The sequence below is a fragment of the Zerene cesonia genome, chromosome 16 (assembly GCF_012273895.1).
Source record: "Zerene cesonia ecotype Mississippi chromosome 16, Zerene_cesonia_1.1, whole genome shotgun sequence".
Classification (NCBI taxonomy): domain Eukaryota; kingdom Metazoa; phylum Arthropoda; class Insecta; order Lepidoptera; family Pieridae; genus Zerene; species Zerene cesonia.
In genome coordinates, this window is record NC_052117.1 from 2,364,406 (window position 1) to 2,385,782 (window position 21,377).

At 33.8% G+C, this 21,377-nt stretch overlaps 1 protein-coding gene across 5 annotated transcripts in view; it reads right to left on the bottom strand.

Annotated features, from left to right (window-relative positions):
* The window catches only part of LOC119833142 (serine/threonine-protein kinase minibrain), a 114,234-nt gene that overhangs the window by 91,582 nt on the left and 1,275 nt on the right, over positions 1 to 21,377 (bottom strand). For 2 of the 5 annotated variants that reach the window (XR_005287936.1, XM_038357064.1), the window contains exons 2-3: positions 5,821 to 5,999; positions 4,532 to 4,633 (exon numbers count right to left, since the gene is read on the bottom strand). Coding sequence is in view for 4 of the 5 variants with exons in the window: in XM_038357064.1 (XP_038212992.1) it covers positions 4,532 to 4,633; positions 5,821 to 5,999 (281 nt within the window). In the remaining variant the exon portion in view is untranslated. Of the gene's footprint in view, positions 1 to 4,531; positions 4,634 to 5,820; positions 6,000 to 11,625; positions 12,046 to 21,377 lie in introns of those variants that run through there. The other 3 variants (XM_038357065.1, XM_038357067.1, XM_038357066.1) reach the window with 3 other exon arrangements.

The following is a 21,377-nucleotide window of genomic DNA, read 5'->3' on the forward strand; positions in this document are numbered from 1 at the left end:
TACTTGCTACTGAATTCTAATCATTCCTAATTGTAATGCAAAATACACACAATCAATGAGAATCTCATGATTAGTAATTTGGCGGCTCTGATTCTGTTTTTTTAATTTCTTCTTATCACCAAAACCGCTCCTGGTCCGGGACGATAAGGGGAAAACATTACATAATTTGTGCAAATTTTCTCAAAACAAGAACGATAAAACACGTTAAAGGGCATTAATTTTTTTAAAGCGTATCACGCCGGATCAACAATGATAAAATCCGCCCATAAATCTCACAAAACCCGTTGTTTATTAATGATTGTTAATAAAACGCACAGATAAATCTTCCCGGCCGCAGAACGGGGTCAGTCAATTTCGAGTCAGTAACCGAACTATAAATATTGATCCGAGCTCTCCTTGACTCGAATCGCAACGGTTACTTGCGAAATTCGCCCACTAACGTTACTCATTGTCGTCTATTGCATATGGTGCAAACGAGTTGCTTCAGTGGCGACGTTTCAAAACATTCATAATCTCGATGCCAGCTTTCACCGGCTCCTGAACGAGCTTTGATATTAGCAACGAATCGAAACAATCATAATTAATAATGGCAAAATGATGTCATGACGTCAATAATAATTTGTACAATTTTTGCTTACGATTCAAATTACATCATTTAAATCAGATCATTTCTCATAACATGCCTGTTATAATCTACATTATGATTTTATAATGTCTAGTGTAAACTGCGAATTGCATCACATTATTTTGTTTATGAAATCGTCAAATAGTTTCATCATGATCTATTGTTCGTCACCGAAATGCCCTACATGATGCAACCAAGTTATTTGAAACCAATCAGCCGGCCGATAAACCGCAATCTGGTATTAATAACTGGCTAGAAAAAGTGCCAAGTTATAGTAACGCAATCGAAAAATACAATATCAAATTTTATTAAAAAAGATTAAAGTTATAGAGCTAATAAGATTGTTTATTTAAGTTTTTGAAGAATAACTAGCTCATAGCGGTAAAATATATACTAATTACTATAAATATCATATGGTAATATGATCATAACTAACAACATAGAAATGTTTTAGTAAATATTATATAGGCTTGAAGTGATTTATAAATACAAAAATTTATAGGCATATATATCCTCTCCTCCTCTCCTCAGTTTCAATATGGTGCTGACAGTATAACAGCGTTTCAGCCTCTGCTGCAACATTTATGGTGAGTCAGTAATCCTTTTTCCTGAGACAGAAATATGAATAGACTTTTTATGTTATATTATTTAGTATGTACCCTTTCATTTACTTTTTTAGTTATAAATAAATTATATAATAATATCAAAACTCAATTTATTCATATGTCCGCATCATCTCATATCATGTTTTGGAAAAAAATGTTTTTCTATTCTATTCTAATAATAAAATAGCAAGTAATAAACATAAAATATTGCAATCCTTTAAAATATAATGCACCAATAAAACAATAATAAATATGCAAATAAAGGAAGTATAGTTAAAACCTTCACACTATTGCCGAAAACGTGCGTAATAGTAAACGAGTGATAAAAAAAAACCTTTACTCAATTTATTTATGGAAAGTAAAACGAAACGAAAACGAATTGTTTACACCTACGTACACACGTTGAGATAATAACATCCACCCACACACACTCATCGATACTTGTAGGGCAACTGGAAAATGTACGTACAATTATTTTCCTATCGTCTTTCGTAATTACACATGTGAAAAGTTTTCTTGGAAAATTGAAAATGGAAGAAAATCGATTATCATCTGTTGTTCAATATTTTCAAATATTGTGTCTTTATAGTACGTACGATCCAGTGTCTTCCAGAATCTTAATTAATTTAAAATTGAATTTAAAAGATAAACGAACGTTCCTCATTACAAACACGTAAAAAAAATTAGAGGATAAAATTTTAACAGTCTGATTTATATTATTTTCAAAATACAGTTCAAGTAAATAGGACCTTGTATGGATTAGATAATTGTGAGTTTCTTCAATAGATAATCAATGTTTCTTATTCAATTGTGCATGTGCACGACCAAATATAAATGTGTTGTAAACATCGAGGAAAACAAATACGACTGGCGAATTTAAAAGAATGAAAACTTTACGTTGCACTAAGTGCTAACGGAAACAAAGGACATGAATATAAGAAGTTTACTGTTAGTTTATCGGTAATATGTAAAAACAAAGAAAATGTTATCAGCACGGTTAATCTAACTGCACAATCTTTTTTCTTATACGATGACCTACAAATATAGCTCATAGTATAATCACACACACACACACACATTTCATTAAGATAGCTTGAATATTAAAATGAATAACCATTTAAAAATGAATATGCTATTTCCCAATGCAAAACTGGCGGGAAGGCATGTAAACACAACGCCTAGTAGGGTAACGACCATATCGAAACACAAATAGGATATTGTCTAAATATAACAATTTAAAAATAAACGGTTTTCGGAGGGGAACGCTCCACGTGTCTTCGGAACGATAATATTTATGGCCGCGCATGTGACGCACTCGCTCTCAAAACATTTGGTGACTCGAGACAATGCATCGGGAGATATTCATGGCTTCCGTTTGATATGATATATTGAACATAAGTAAACACTTAAAAAATTGAACCTTAGTAAGCGCGCCTGCTATCCAACTGATATTCAAGATACACGGATTAATCGTTTAAATTTTAAATTTAGAAAACACAATGAATTATATTTCATTTCATTATAATTAACTGATAAAAATGAATACTTTTTTTTGACAAAAAGCCTTCTAATACTCCGAACTAGACCAAACGTAAATGGAACCACATGGGAGGCACCAGCTTTCAAATAAAAGAAGAATAATAATAATCGGTTTACCCAGAAAAAGTTATGAGGTGACAAATACAAAAAATATAGCAGGATTAGTAACCTGCTCGTTTTTTGGGTTGGTTGAAAAGAGTCTATAAATAATTTCTAATAACGAGATGCCTTTGTTCCTGAAATATAGATACCTAATGTTATTACTACATCAAATAAAAATGAGCCCGTGCTCCCGTTACGTTACGACATAAATACATATTTAAATATTAATCGAGTATACAAGGTAACTATTTTAAAACCTATACCAATAAAATATAAACACTGCCGTCCGTGAACCGATGTTTATCATAAATAGGTGTTAAGTCTATTATTTACATAGGTGAAGGTAGCTGAAGACAGTTAATTACTGGTTATTTCAACGAATACATTAACGCAATTTCAGATTTAGTTTAATAACAAAAAAATATTTGAAATATCACTACTTTGTTCGAAACTTTTCATTGATCGTGATCACACTAAATTTCTCCAGTTACAGGACACAAACCCCGATGAACAACATCTCAGCGCTGCACGGTCCGATCGCGGCGCTCTCAACCAAAAATTATAAACAACAACTATTTACATATCATCAAGTACAAAACCAAGCAATTAAGTGTACTCAAGAGCTTTATGTGCAATTCCCGGGAACAAACACGGCACTTTACTTGGCGAGAGTATGACGCAGCGAGCATCGTCCTACGCCGCAAATTCACTCCCACGTGTATAAAGGTCACAGGCACGCGTAGGTACCAACCCAATATACTCGCGCTGTTTGTTTGCTTTATATCTATATGTTTATTTGTAGACCGTGTGAATTGAATTAGGTAATCATAGAGATATTTATGGTACGAGATTTCGTTCACGATACTTTTTTATTATTACTTGCGTTTTCTTTTTTCTCAAATGTTTAAGACAGAATATGTATTAGTGAAATAAATGAAGGATCTTACGATATTTACACGAGTAATTTTACAAATTAGGATTGAACTCACTATTACGATTCGTACAAAACACAATAGGTTTATCAGACAACACCAGGCAATAAAATAACACCACGAGAGGTCACAGTTTTTGACACAATCGGCGGAAACGAAGGGACCCCAAAAGTAAATAACGTATAAAAACAAGGTGTGAATACCGAAAAGGGCGACGAACGATTTCCGTGTATGACAATGTAAACAATAAATAATTACTGGAAACGTTTATTGAAACCCGTGCCAATTGAATGTAGGTAAATGACCACAATATCTTCAATGGAAATAAATTAAAACGGTAATGGTTTGATTGGTACTTTGCGCCTTCGTTTTGCGAATATTTTATTAAAGCATAATATAATTTCACATGCTTTGTTTTCAGTTTTAGATATATTATAATAAAATCTCTCTCATATATCGTAATATGATTGTCGTAGTCAACACGTACGTAGTAAAATAGCATTTTCCACACGATTTTTATTAAGCTGAACGGCGAATAATTTCATCTTAAATAGAAATAGTATTTTTTTGATGTTTCCGAAAATATGATACAAAAAAATGATTTTAATGTAAAGAAATAGCTTGAAAGGACGAGGTGCCAAGTATACAGCCTATAGCGTACCTACGTAGGAATTACATCATTTTACATATTTCTTAATGACTAACGCGGTCTTATTCGAAACACTCACCTCATTAATGTGTTTGTATGTCTTGATAAGGTCCACACTAAGTTTCCTTAGCGGCGCTGTTGAAGGGTCCCGAAAATGATGTGGTATCCGTGCTTGCATAGCCTGATGACACGAAAACATGCTGATTAGTTCGCCGGTGTCGAGCCACAATAAGCAATAAATAAAAAAGTAATAATACATAATTGCAACACAAAGAAGTACAGGCACAAATAAAAGCTCAAGATAAATAGGAGTTGTAATGAATGATAGTATAAATAACGTACTTATATTTTGACTAAGAACACTAAGGGTGAATAATAAATGAAACGTGCAAGATGGACGCAGTAACGAAAAGCATTATAGAACAAAATATGTAAAGTACTACTTAAATAAAATATATTGCGGAAAATTTCCGTCGTCTAAATAAGAATTTCGCATTCTTATTAGAGGATAAGGTAATGAATGGTGAATAAACACGAGACAGTTCGTTCGTATCAATGCTTTGAATTAATGGCGTTAAAAGGTGAGGAATAGCATTTAACTCGTTTATGCGGCGTCTCATATATGAGAGACTTGAAAGTGTATCGTTTTCAAAGAACCTTAATTTGTATTACTAACCGTATTTCCTATTAGAATGAAGCATATAAAAGTCCAACAAAATTCACTCGTATTATGTATACGTACCTACATCGTGTGAATGCCATATAGAAGGGCAAAAAAAGAAACGAGTGGCAATATGTCTAAGCGCTCCCGTGAGCACATCAACCCTTCAGTGAAAGAGAACTAAGTTGTACGCAATTAGTGGCACTTAAGGAGGATAATTTATTTAGCCGTGCATAATGTGTAGCCCGACGCGCCGTAATGATCCTCCCTTAATAAAACAATCAGACGTACGCGTGTTAAAGAATCGTAGACTATTAGAGGCAAAAGACGAGAGTTTGGAAATACATACAATCACTAAAGTTATTCAAAAATTATCTATTTTAGAAAATACGTCATATCCATTTTGATACTATACCTTTCACGTTGGTGTTTAAGTTTGTTTCAACATAAAGTTAAATGATTTTAACAAATCCTTTCTTATCCAAGAAGGCAAATCAGCAAAGAACCGTCTTTCTAGTTAGTAAACATTGAAACAAGAATACTTGTTTGAACTTCTACTATCCAAGTTTCAAGCTACAAATTGTTAGTTGTACACTATACGGCTACAACGGCCACCTTAACCGCGTTATCCTCAACAACAACCCTAGCTAGTGTTGCTCGTAATACGTTTAGGATTTGTGGCCCGAACTGCCTCGTGCATCATTTACCTGGGCGGGGATACGGTAGCGCAGGAAAGCTCTTGGGTTGCGCACGGGGGCGCTCACCTGAATGTCCGACGGTGCGCTCATCGAGGCGAGTTGGTCCTCGGCAACCAGCCGCCCGTATAGGGGCACGTGTCGCCGCTCGCCGCCGGCGGCCTCCGGCATGCCGCCGCCGACAACGCCCACTGCAACAAAACAAAAACATTACATGTATCTTATTTGACAGACTGATAAAGGTACGTTGTGTCCGCCGTAGATCATAACTTTACAAACGCACAAATATTATGTATGTACATATGGTTTATCGTATAAATTAAATGCATTAAATAATCAGGAGAACAACCGTTTCTCTACTTCTCTTATAAGCCACGAGGATATTGCATGCAATAAGTCTACCAATATTGGCAGAAAATGCAGTTTTATGGGTTATCTTAAATGGTGGTCCAAAATATGGCTTACATCACTACCCGAATACTCGTAAAAGGTTTCTTGACCAATCGGGTCAGTTAAAAATATTCAATCCACTTTCTAGAGTCGGAGCGATAAGAATGCATTACTATGGGCTTGGATGTGATTCATACTTCTTGCATTGCAAGCTCGGTTCGTTTTGAAATCCATTTCACAAAACGGTCGTCGTTTACTCAACTCCGCAATCGAATTAATGAATACCTATACTTATAAGTATATATACTATGAATTTAACTTGATGCAATACAACCCACAAAAATTTTATGAAAACCAATCATTTGTTATTACATACATCATTAATAATTGGAACACGGTTCTCAATTCCTAATGTTAAATTGTAAACATAGAGCAAAGTGTTATTCAATTATCTATAAATTGAAATTGTGTTACAAATTACACTATAATAACGCTATATTTCACTTAATACCTAACTAGATTAAAAATAATATATAATAGTTGCGTGTGAAACAATAGTAACAAAGGTTTTATTGCCAATTGATTAATCAAAATTACTTCAAACAAAACACTTTTCCGAGTTATTATATTATAACGCAACTTTTAGTACAATAATTTGTGATTATTTTTACCTGAATATGCTTAACATTATTATTCATTATTTGATGTCATAAATGAAGTATACATGACGCATAGATACAATTAATGAAATGTGTACATAAATCTTTAAACCGTTTTAATTTTTACATCATCCTTAATTTATGTCTAAATGTAATATTATAAATATAAACATAAATATACTTATATAAAGGATTAATATGTTAACAAAGATACTAATCGGTACTATGTTTAACGACATTGTCTTAGATAAGCGCTAGATACCTTTATAAATTTTATGTCCTAATAAAATTGATATTGTATAGGTAATAAGGTGAGGCATAAACTGTCTTGTAGGCGTCCATAAGCGTAAACTAGTTTGCTCAATCATAACAAAATTAATATTTTTAGCATTCACCGAGTAGGGAACTATTTGCAAGAAACTTTTGGAACATAATAAAACTTATAGTTACAAGGCACAGCTATAACGGTATGAAGATATATACAGTAGTTCAACGTCTTTGATCTTGTAGTAAAGCCGAAAACGTCTAGACAATGTCGCGGTTGCCACAACTCAATAATAGTCAATTATATAATAATGATGTAAGTATTTATAATTATTAATAATTATAAATATTTATTTTTTTTTTACAATCGAGACGAGAGCAAGCAATCCCTCACAGCACAAATAGAATGAACCGTTTTAAAACATAATTACGTATCACATATAAGTGATATGTGTGGCGGTAGTGTGTATAGTGAATGTAAGATCCCTAGAAAATAATATCATGTGCGCAGCAGCCCCTAAATAGCGTCCCGAACTGCTAACTACTAAGGGTAATCGGGCTCGCTCTTCTCCGTGTACGTTAAACGACTGTATAGGTTATTAGACGAGTATTATTAATAGCTCACATCAGTTAAATTATGGTTATCGGTCATGATCTAAATAATTATAAACGGAATGAGTTCAGCAGTTTGAAATATACAATATTATATAATATACAATATATTACTTCCCACTGGCGTCCGTCAATCACGCGGGTGCCATAGTACAAATTTCCATAAGTGAGTCGCATTCACCTTGCCCGCCCACGCGCGCACCTCAACATTTTTCTTATGAATCACGTATGATATGCAAACGTTTACTTTCCGAGAAAATTTATTTCGATGATCCCGCTTTCGTCATAGTATATTTCTGTATGTGAAGAAAAAGGTATATCTAACCAAACTAATACTATCGTTGTTTACGTACTTTACAGACTCTTGCTGGGTATTCATGTCATATATTAAGTCACTTCAGTTTGATTTTGAGTTTGAGTTAACAAAATCTTTGTAATTACAAACTAAACCGAGAGAACGCGAATCCCTTTGGGTAATAATAACTTTCAGTAGCCATATTCCCTAATTACAGCGCCAATCGGGACGTCGTACAAGAGAATTATACCTATTCATGATGATAGCGTTATTTTGTTTATTACAAGTCATATTATAAAAGTTTCTAAGCTCATGTGAGCTACATTAACTCTTAAACTCATGCATACATTACTCTTGTAACAGTATAGTAAATGTGACAGAATGTGTAACTGTAAATATCAATCTCTGGCGAACTTGAACGCACCTAAGTAGAAACTCACTAAGCTTCCCTCGTATTTGTTTTGACAAGTTTGAAGTTTTAATATTTTGACATTTTATCTTGCCTGTATTTTCCAAGAATGAACATTGTAATAAAATTGGACATTACCAATGAATATTCCGCTCGAGCACTGTTTTAAACAAGAAGTTCATTATAACAAAACATTCAGCATATAAGTATAGAAGCAGCAAGTAAACAAAAATCTGTGGTATTTTTACCATGGATTTTTCAAAAAACTTAACAGCTTCTCAGGTAGTGAATTAAGAATTCGCAATGATAATGACATAAACAGTATTCAAACAGAAGTCACAAACAAGGTAACAATTCTACATTATTTATTTACAGTCTGACAAAGTGACATTTCATATAATACCACCGTCCACGCCGCGTCGCGACTGCCGTTGCCTGGCGAGCGGTGATTGGGAGGAAAAGTTCGTTCAACGTCTTAAGAGTTCGTGTTTTACAAGTGAATATTAAAATTTTAAATTAATCCCTGGATTTTAAATCACTATTTCTCGCTACAATTTTATAATATTACAAGAGATGAGAGGTGTTTCAAAAATAATAATTGACGTAGTAACCTTTTAACACACAATTCTTACCAATTTTGTATAATCACTTCATGTAGACGCACGAATATGTGTTCAATTAAAGAAGAGAAAAATGCATGTACATAAGTATTATCCCATCCATCGACATAATAAGGGTGATCACTAGCATTAGCACGGTAGAAGGTATATCAAATAATAAATACAAAATAAAAACAATTAGCCTTCAAGATCGAGCCTTTCTATCGCGATCACGCGTCACATGTGCAACGGAGCGCATGCTACCCAACATGTGATCGGTACTGCGTAGTTTGTTGTGAAACGCGGTTACGTTAACTAAGGCCGAAACATACGACTCGAATCTCATTCGGTGATACAACTGCCTGAACTCTGATAGCACCTACCCATAGTCACAGTCACGTAAGCACGTTTAAAAACTGGATATGATCAGTTATGATGCGATAATATAGAACAACTGCAGATATTATGAGTATGCAATTGGTTAATACACTTAACGCCTTGTTTACACCCATAAGCCCTGACAACTAGCATTATGGTAAACACAAGTGTTAAAAATGCTTGTTTTTCAAACGAAGAGTGTGTTCACAGCTTAGCTGTACGAAGATGACTCTCAAGTTCCTTCTGTTGGGTGACATAACAAGCGCTTAGGTACAAGATCAGTCTGAAAATTTCCCGATTTGTTTTAATACTTTACAAAGTTGTTACAACTTCAAAAGTGTTGCTCGTCATTGTAGCCAATTAAAGTTGGACCGTTACTTCTAGAAGAAATGTGAACCGTGTAATAACATCTTTACTATCATGTTCATGGAAACACGAATATTAAGTTTTATCAAAATAATGTCAATGTAGTTCTCCGTTCGTACTAAGTTCGACTCGATCAATGGACGTGCCATTGATCGAGTCTAAGAATCCGGATGCATGTAATTTAGACATTTATAGCTATAATTAGTTTGGAATGTAAACAATAAGTGATTGTTTTTTTTTCTTCACCGATACTCGTGGAAAGCGTTTAGTAGTACAGGATTGTGTAATTTGATGAATATGCAAATTTATAATATGTCATAATTAATAACTTACAAAGTGCTTACAGGTTAACACAAATTATTGCAGTGTACGTAATAAGCTTAAGAATATAATATTCACCCTTACTTGTGTGGGCGTATGGATAAAGGGGATTTTCTTATAAAACGCAAGACCTACTCATGCATAAAGTAGGGTGAGGCAAAATTTAAAACTCATAAAAAAGATGTCGACTTTGACGTCATAAAATTTTACTGGTGTATTAGATACCACAATAGCCTTTATTTTTACTACAATGGCACAAATTTACAGCAAATAGAATAAGGATTTTTCACAATACACAACATGTTTTCTAATAGCAGCGTAGGGCCAGCTCTTTGTAACGCTTCATAAGTAGTAATAATAACATAGACACGTGTAAAGAAAAATCTCACGCAATTTCAAGAGATTCTCTTCATTTTCAACACGTATCAAGCAAAAAGTTCCTATTTGGCTGCTTAACAATAAACAAACACTGGCTTTTACATACTTAAAATATAATCCAAAATTGAATTGAACATTTCACGAAATCGATATAATATTAATCTATCTCAATCATCACAGTATCTATCTTCCATCTTAGTATAAAAATATTCAAGACAATCGCTAGGAATTGGAAATTATTATAATGAATATTAAATATTCAACGTAGAAAGGTAACAGGCCGCGAAAGCGCAAACGATCTTTGTATCAAACTATATTATAGCAAGCTTGCTTTTAACTGCGCAGTTTAACGACCAGTCTCACGAGAGCTGTGGGTTACTAGTGGGTTTCCCCGACCGGAGCTAAAAGGCTTCCACGGCGAGAGGTTCAATGGATCACGTGAAGCTGGTGTATGCGGGCCGACGAACGAGGTAAGCTGCTACGTCACTAGTGCAGGCCGTTTGAAACCGGCCGCGGTGCCGGCCGACAACCTGTGGTAGTTATGCGCGGAATGTGACTACTCGGTGGCGTGGGAGGTTCAAGATAGCCCGTTTCGCTATTTACGTACCGCAAATGCAGTTTTCTGTAGATTAATTTAACACCTAACGTTCTTAATTGAGCATAAATATATAACTGTTTGGTGTTTAGAAACCCCCTCATAAGCATTATCAAGATACTGCTCTTGGCATTATTGTTTGCAATAATCAAACCAGTGTAAAAGACATCCATGACGCAATACACGTTTATCTCGGCTGCGAAAATATAGTTCTTTGTATCTTAGTTCCGGTTGCCTTTCTGACTATTAGGACGAAATCGCGTGAAATATTCGTGACAAACATTGACTTTAACGCGTTCACAAATGACTGTTTATTTTCGGTAATCATTTCGCAGAATTATAAGTGTTCCGATCCTCTAATAAACTTTCAAAGGTAGAAGTTCAGCAAGACAAAGTTCAAATAAGACGAATGAGTAGCCATGTGAGGCAACTGCGCAATTTTCTCATCTACGAAGATTCCGTTCAAACAACGTCCTATGTCATTTTATAAATCGCTTATATCATCCTTCATATATTTACCACTAAAAACTTTTCGGGTAATTTGAACTTACTTTGATGGTTGCTTTCCTCCGATTTATTAGACATCCCTTGCCGCCCAATTGTTATACACTTACTCCGATATAAACACAGAACAAAGGACTTATCACTAAACACAATCAATTGGTTCGGGAACAAAGACCGTGGGCCACACTGTATTATTAAAACAAAGAAGCACTTCAATCAGCTCGCTGCTATCTGAGATCATGGTTCGGCGCTGCGGCATCTTTCGTGTTTGCTTTTTTATTGTTAAATATTGAGTGTTGAGGTGCGAGACGGTTCTCGGCCGCGTCCTTGCGCGTCGCTCGCGTCCCGCGTGTTATTGTTGTGCAACTATATACACGTGGCGTTGTTGTTAACGCGTAATACGTCAATATCATCGATAAGAAAGGTATGCTGGCGCGCGGCGCAAACCGTCCATCGCAACTAACGCGTGAACTCGACGCTAGTAAGTAATAAACGAGCGGAAGGCCACGTGATTCAGATGACAAACATGTCGCCAGTCTACGCTGGCCGAACACGATTTTATCGATAATAGATTAAAAATTGACTGACGTGCTGGCTCGAAATCGCTGAGATTTATCTTTAGTTTCGGTATTGTATATGTGCTGGTAAATTATGATTTACACGTCAAGTTTCACTTTTGAGTTTGACTTGCCATAAAAAGTGTTATACTTTAAAATATTTCGAAAAAAAAAAAAATACAGCGAACATTACAAATTCCAGCATGTTGAATGTACTCGATAAAAAAGCGCTGCAAACAGTCATGCATAACGCAAGCCAAATTCCTTTTATCCCGGCTAGTAGCCACGCAATTTCTTCGATTGTATGCAAATCCTCGACGCAAACAAAGAATGAAAAAGCATCACTGCAGACGTTCGTTGGAAGCTCCGTCCCACCTGTGTACCCGTCCCGCCTGAGCTAGCGAACAAACTAGAGACAAACGGGTAGCAAACTACGACAAAATCCTTCCTAGAACGGAGCCGTAGCGTAAACAATCCCACCAACACATTATTCGGAATAGATCTCATCTCTTTACATATCGACCGCCAACGTCTTGTCGAGCACGATTTTATTAGCTGTCTTGGAGTGGTGAATAATTCAGCAGGTTTTCTATTAAGTACTTAGGCAGAAGAATAATGCATCTAGTAGATTTTCAAAGTGGCAGCACTGTCGCATAAATATGACCCTTAGAACCAAAATAAATTTAATTGGATTGTTAAGATGTGCCAGTTGTGCTTTGGACTTTGTAGTAATCTTTAAAAATTACATACACAAATATCAATTTACAATCTAATTATTTAGCAGTTAATTCGCCAATATTATAATTTAAAAACTTTACTAGTGACTAATAAATAAATGGAGTGCCGATGTTTACTTTAAAACGAAACGACAAGAAAATATAAGAATTTTTTCAGTCAGTTATTATCCTTTTTACGACTTTGTTCGTTTATGGAATACATTTTAACCTGTAGGTAAAGCTCAACAAGGAAAATTCGGTTATCAAAGACTATTGTCCATAAGGTATAGACTATTGAAATTGCGAACAAGGAAGTAGAATAAACAATTAATCATACAGGACAAAAATAAAGATAGAAAAATATGTCTTCATTTCAAAGAGTCGCCGAAATTGAGTCATTGATTAATCTGCAATTTTGGTTGGGTCAATTTTCTATTCTAAAAATATAGAAGCATAGATATAAAGACACATATATTATATATATATATTAATAAATATGAAATACATAAAACTATATAGCTTGGCCAAGTACACAAAAGAAAAACATTTATTACGTATAAAAAGGAAGTATAGGAGATAAGACAAATATTGCAGGTACATATGATACATACGACATATATACATAGGTACGCCAAAGCTTAGTCCAGGGTGGTTACGCAGAGCGCGTGTGGCACGTGTGTCATGACCGTGACCTCTGTCCTTTTAACTCCATGTTAATGCGAATTGAGGAAAAATGGGCAATTCGTCGAGTTTGGTAAATGCACAAATCTTAAATGTTATTATAGATGAGACCATGTAACTGCAGATCGCGGGGCTCAGGTTTAACGGCCGGTTCGCGCGTCTGGCCGTTAACCCGAGGCCCGACGGGTATTCGCGCGAAAACACCGCGCCCGCGCCGTTATCGTAAACCAAATAGATCATTGATGACTTCGCAATTGTAGCTTAGGAGATAGCTAATAAATTCGGTCACTGTGCTCTAAGAGACTTTCGTTGACCGTTAAGACGAGGAAAAAGTATTTCGGAGAAATGTGAATGAGACGGCGCGCGTGATTCGTTGCGGCACGCTTCAAGTGTTTAGTTATTTTGCGATGTTTTGTTGTTAGTTAATTCGTGTTCTTGTATAACATTAATGTTTATTTCTTTAGAAAGTAACCAACGACGAATAATATTTTGCGTCTATAATATAATGCACTATCACCAAAGGAGTCTACACTTATTGGCATTGAATTAACCCATCGAGTACATATTATTAAGAAAACAATGCTAACATATCGCCATTAATGTTTTGTGTTATGAAATAAAGTATAAATATAGCTTTGAGAAAAGGATGTGGCCATACCTTCGTTGGTCGACTTGGTGGAGGCAACTACCGTGCTCCCAGATAATTCAAGTAAATAACTTTAATGAAAATGTGAATTATTACATCCAATCCTAAACACTCTCAAAATGTCACAACTCTATCATAACAATCTATTGACCAAGAGGCCACAACATTAAAAGGAGAATGATCTAGAGCAGGAAGAAAAAATCATGTCCTTTGCAGTCCACGATATCAAAATACTTGTACAATCATTTCCAACACATTAAATAAAGGCTATAAAACAATATCACAGTATCTAAAAACCAATTCAAAGTATGTAGGTGTTTCGCTCTAGATAAGTGAGGCGGCGATTGCCTGCAAAAACCAGCGGTCAACGACGTTGGGGCCAGTTGGGATGCTGGCGAATTCTATATTTCCACATATATACACAAGTTTCGATAAACTTGCATGAAGTTTTTCATCAATCAATTAGGAATTCTTAAAAATTGAACAGATCGAGATAAAACTCACATCAAACAGTGTTGTTTTATTAGGATATACAAGATGCATTCATAAAGGCCTTAAATACTTATGAATCATTAACATATAAATGATGCGACTGTCGTCGTTTAATGGTTGCCAATTAATTTCGTCGTATTTTTTCATAAAACTTAACGACCAGCACACAACAATTACAATATGCTTTACAGGAAGTAACCATATAAGACAAGTGAGCATATCCATTAATTAACAACAGTACACAGTACATAAGTATATATCTTGTTTCTTCTACCGTTGAAAGTACCCGTTCATATCAATAGGGCAATGAACACACAGTGAAGGTCACAAAATAACCACGTAGGTACTGTTTAAAGGAAAAACAGAATCGATCAGTTCAATTCGAAAATACAACGAAGTTATACAATAAACACAAATAAAATATATGATTACTTGTTTGAGTATTTTTCATAAAAATAATGCCAATTTTTATACATAGGCGCAAACTTACATGACATGTTTTCTGTAATGTTTCTGGGAATATAATGACGAATTCACACGCTCAGTATAGAATCAAGAGCGAAACATTTAACAAATTGCTGGATTTTTTACCCACGCGTGCTAAAGGTTAACATCGAGACGCGTCATCCCCATGGCGTAGGTACACGATTTAGCATTCAAAACATATATTGGCACAACCATATTTATTTAGTTGTGAGCTGTTACTTTCCATACTCATTCAATTATTAAAATAAACCACCGTTGCCCGCGCAAAAACCTTCGCGGCCGGTCGTTGACACCGAGGGGCACTTTAGGGCTGAGTCGTCACACTCCGGCAACAACGCACCTTATAATAACACTTAACTAAGTATTTATACTACGTCTACGTGACAGGTGGAAAATTCAAAATATGTACACACGTACAGCAAATTAAAATCACGACGGTTTTTAGCACGCAACTCATTAACTGACCAGAAGCAACTTCCTACAAAATCTAATGTTTCTAAAATATTACAATACTTTATGGGCAGTGTTTTGCTGTATTTATGTTTTTAATCGAAACATATGAGATAGATTACAGAAAAAAAAAACTAGGAGTAATAAACTAAACGAAACTTACTAGTTTTAACTAGTATCAGATGACGTTTACGGTTAAACTGAATATTTAAAAGCAAAAGAATGATAAGAACTCATTGGTTCCACCAAAGCAGGGAATAATATGATACGTAAGCGAGACTTAATCCAATTAAAATGCAAATGGTCGCCGGTGCGCAATGGAATCGTTGCCGCGAATATAATGGGTCGAATGCAAGTAGAACGTCAACAGACCGGCGGAGAAATCTTGGCTATTTAAATTGTATATCAACAACTATATAGTAGCCGTGGACTGAGGTCCACGCGATATCCTCCCGTCGCTTACATCTCTAACAATCTGTTGTTGCAAATCCTCAAATCTCACCGATGATTGATGACTATCATGAAATCCATTTATCAGTCAAAAATTTATGACTATAAACGAACGAAACTCTATACTCTCTATAGTGTACAAGTTAATTCGCACATATTTTCCAATTTATATTTCAATTGAGTATATATATAATGGGATAAAAATCCAAAGACATCATTTCCATAAATTCGACAAAGCACATCCTGGTTTTGTATTGCGGGTGTTCATGGGAAGTGGTGATCATTTTACATAGTGTGACCCGCATGCTCATTTGCTTGCCATTTAAAAACATACATGTAAAAATGCAACACACTATCACAAACTCATTTAAAACGTACTTAGCCTACATTCCCCACATGGGAAGTTTAAAAATCTCTTAATTACTTATCGGAAACAGTTTCACTTGTAGCGGCGCTGTCGACGACGCAAGGTAGGGCTCGATTGAATTTGTTCCGCATTCCAATGTAGAATTCATTCACAGGTCGAAGACGGATCGTCTAGACTGTGTGTCGGAGAAAGGTGACCATTCACCGGTGAGGCAGCCCGACTTCACCGCTTCTAAGATATGACCACTTAAACGGTTACCGTTAAAAACCTAACGGCTGTGTGCGAGTTTGATGCATTCTTCTCAAAACGATATAGTTTACAATCATAATTTTTAGTATTTATACTCTTTATTTCGAAAGTAACACATTAAACCACATTGGTATCAATGAAAGCGATTAGTGCAATTTCGATAAAATAAATCTTAACGAGCAAAACAAACGGACCAATGGAAATGAGAAAACACTAAACACAGGTAAACTATAGCAAGTTACTTTCGAAACACGATATCATCTACATGACGCTCGGTGCACGAGCGTTTGGATTTAATAGCAGCAGTGAGACCAACATCCGCATAGCAACAGCTTTCAGATTCAGACAGTGAATGAAAGTTGATTGCGGACAAAAATTCGAGTCTGTTGATGGTTTCGGTAGAGCTGTAAATATTTCGGCTCTCTGATCCACCTCGTATGCGGGTTTCGAAGAGCTTTTCTTTGTGTTACTAAGACGCGCATTACGATTTTAGTACGTTTATATTTTCTACACATTGTTGGTTTTAAGTTAAAATTTACAACAGCTAATTTAAATATAACAAAATTTTTTAATTGATTAAAACATTTATAATATAGTAAGATAATACGGTTAAGAACTTTTACACACAGAATATATACACAAAATGGATTGAATCGGAAGCTAGATAAGTCAACAGGACTAAAGCTCGATCCCTTTAATTGCCTATAGATAAAGTTCTTAGCCAGTATTTTACCGAGTAACTTTCTAATCGGTATAAGGGTCTAGGCGGAGGTATATAAATTTCCAACGGTAATTGTCCCATTATAGTGTTTTATCTAATTTTCGACAAATAATTTGCAAGTGTTTTGCGGTCTATTTTTAAACAAAGCAATTACTTAATTAAGAATTTGTAAGCGACCAAAGCGTTAAAAGTATAAAAGGTCGACTCGTTGATGACAGTAATCAATAAGCTAATCAAACACCAGTTGTCCTATTTCACAGAAACTGGGTATCGGGAGCAGCATCTTTGTTTTATTTAGGTAGATCCGGCGTGACTATCTCCAACGAAGTGCCAAGCGCGTGGGTGTAGAGAGAATCCCAAACGTTCTGTTCAATGGAATTCGAGCAAACGCTAAATTCTTGTTGTAACTGAGTCCAATTGTTGCTGCAGTTACATTATCTAAAATAGCTATGTGAATATATTATGCTGATGGGATAATTTGGGATCGGAGGACGAATTCCCTTCCTTTGATCGATTACTTCCTTACTAATGTTATGAATACGACAGTGTTTTTATTTATGTATATGTTTTTCTTTCTTTCACCTGGCAACGGAGCGATTTCAAATTATGATTTATACGTTCGGATATTGTTAGGAGGCTAGAGTGACATATTATGCAACTTTTTACTTTTTACTGTAATTTCATTTTCAAGAGCAATTCTTTTGAGTACGCGAATAATATTAAGATAATATATAAGAATTTAACTTTAGATTTAAAATTGATGCGAAAATAGGAAATAGTCTAAAACAGTTGTTATGATTACAATAATACCTAAGATGAATTGAAATAATATTTCCTTTAACTCCCGACAACCCGTATTATCAAAAATGTAGTAAAATGAAGCAATAATCCAAATTTACTGCTATTGTAACGGTGATAGGGATAATTGTGTACCAATTGAATACTGTCAAATTCTACCCCAACCGATAGAGGCGTAAAAATCTTGTTATCTAATAAAAGCGTCAATGCAGGGTTCAAGTGAATTGGATCAAAGTTTAGGGTGGACAAGTTAGGCAATTTATTGGACGTTCATATACTTTTACACAAATGCGAGAACGTGACCGAGTAAGAAAATTATACATGCAAGTGGTCGACCATTGTTCAAAATTCGACAATATAACTAAACAAAATAATCAAATTTTGAAAAACATTAGCATTCAATTCTCCTTATATAATATGCCAAATACTTCACACTTCAACATCCGCGTAGTTTCGTAAAAAGTGTAGAATGGTTTAGCGTATTAAGAGAGAAACTTGGTTTGGCTTCACATATTAATATCCTAAAAATATTATGAACGCGAATATTATACAAAAATGAAAATTGAAGAATCTTTTCTGTCCGATTAAAATGAGCAAATCGAATTTATATGAGATTAGTAAGTAATTATAAACGCGGTTATCACGCATCTAAAGTCGGGAGTTCCAGCAAGTCATAATATCCACAAAATCAAAATCGCCTGTTTATAGACACCCTCATTAAACTACTGACATGTTATACCCGTGTATGACATGATGAATTATTTAAGATGATGAAGAAGAAATAACTCACGAAAATTACGTGTCGGATCCATTAATTAAATACGGAAGTATACCTCGCTCAAATCCGTAAATGTAACTTTTAAATAAAATACGGAGGCACATAAAGCGCCATGTAATATGGTTTACAACTCAACCCTCTTCAAATGCCAGTGGAAAATCAGGTCAAAGGGATGTAGGGCAGTGATATCCACAGGTAAGAGGGATGTGTGCATTCAACAATGTACACATACACACCCGCAGACACACACAGATTCACATGCACTTGTGTTCACTAAAGGAGGTGATAGAATGGAAAATTGTATTGTGTCCATTGAATCAAGAATCCATGAAACTTGATGCACAACTTTGATTGTTACAGGCTTAACAAAGAACATCAAAGGCATATACATCAGATAAATATTTCAGGTGCTAATAACTGATGCTCAATTGAAATGAATGAAGGGATACTAAAAATAAATAAATCTTTTATGACCTTAGTATATAGTGGGTTGTTGGTCTGTGTGTTGTTTTATTTTTTCAGAAAATAAAACAAAATGGACGGTTTTTATATCAATATATATATAGTGGGTTGTTGGTCTGTGTGTTGTTTTATTTTTTCAGAAAATAAAACAAAATGGACGGTTTTTATATCAATAATTAAACTAAAATTGTAATATTTCTATGTAATAGAAGCCTATACATTTACTTGTGTGATTTAACGATAACTTTCAACACATTACTTCTTCATAAAAAAACTATAATATCCTTCTTACATCTGACATAAGAAATAATATTATATACATGATGATATGACAAGACTAAATATCTTACATAATTTATTGAAATTATCCAACTTTATCCTTTTTAATTTAACATATTGCATATATCTAGAAAGATTTCTTATATTTTAGTTTCATTTATTATTTTAATTATCATCTAAAAAATTATTGTAAGTAATTAATTTAGTTATTTACAGTAATTTTTAAGAATAATAAGTGAATCAGCACAGATTAAGTAAAAACATAAGGAATCACATATAATTGAGAATAATTTTTTCTTGTCATCATTTATAATTATTTTTAAATATTTTATTAAAATGTACAAATTTATTTTGTCACAATAGAAATGTGATTACAGGAATAGAATAATTGTAAAGGTTATTAAATAAAATATACATTTATTTATTATTCACAACATCCTACAATATATCTACTACCTGTTTTTTATTACAAAATAATGATAATCAAAGACCATAAGATATTTCAAAGGAATAATTGTAAAAAAAATTTAAGATATAAATATGAAATGAATATTAATCATGAAAAAATTGTGTTCAGTTTTATAATAAATTAAAAAAAATTAGTAATGTCATGTTTGATGACAACACACCGCTTCCATGATTTTATTTGATTTTTTATTAATTCATTTATTTTATACATCATAACCAGGATAAAATTTATTACTAAAAAATTATTAAGAGATATTTTTAAAATTTGTTAATCTGAATTTTAGCATTGACAATAAAAGTGCCAAAAAAATGTAAATTCATATAACTAAGAAAACATACCATATTGGAAAGTAGTATGAAAAGGAATTAAACCTTCAGAATTAGATCAACATTAGTATAAAATGAATAGAATGTTCAGGTAATATCCAAAACATTTAAGAAATAGAACGTGGTATGTTGACTCATACATAAATTTTTAAATTCATTGTATTAATATTTATAGAAATAAAATTTACTGCTTCAGCTCGGCTACTTTTCATATCAAGATATATAGATAAATATAACATTTTATTAATTAAAACCATAAAGTATTTAATTATGTACCAAGAACTTTTGTAATTGTTTCATATTCAAAGGAAATCACTACTGGATGACATGTTTAACAATGTCTATGTTATTGTGCTGACTTTCTAGAGTTTCGTCAAATGTTCAATAAAATTAATAATTATGACAGTATTGTTTTATTAAGAATCATTATAGAATAAAAAAAGTTAACTGGAATTGCCATATATATACATAATCTGTAATACAAAAGTCTATATCAACATAAGTATTAAATTTAATTTAATCTTTGAATTTCATTAATGACTATGAAACTTTATTGAACGAATAAATTACTGTAAGGTTAATTTTGAATTGCCAAAAATAATATATAAATATTAAATACTCTACTATTAATACATATATATAATAGATTTTTTTTTTTGTAAAAAACACAGTTGTGTTCCAGTGATAATGCAGATATTATTCTTGTTATATTAATTTCTTAACAAATAAATATTGTGATGCAATCCCTACTTAATAATCATGAATACAAAATTATGTCTATCTCTTCTTCATACCTAAATCACTGAACCGATTTGAGTGAAATTTAGTACTGTGATAGTTTTGGACTAGGGAAAGGATTTAGGATAATTTTT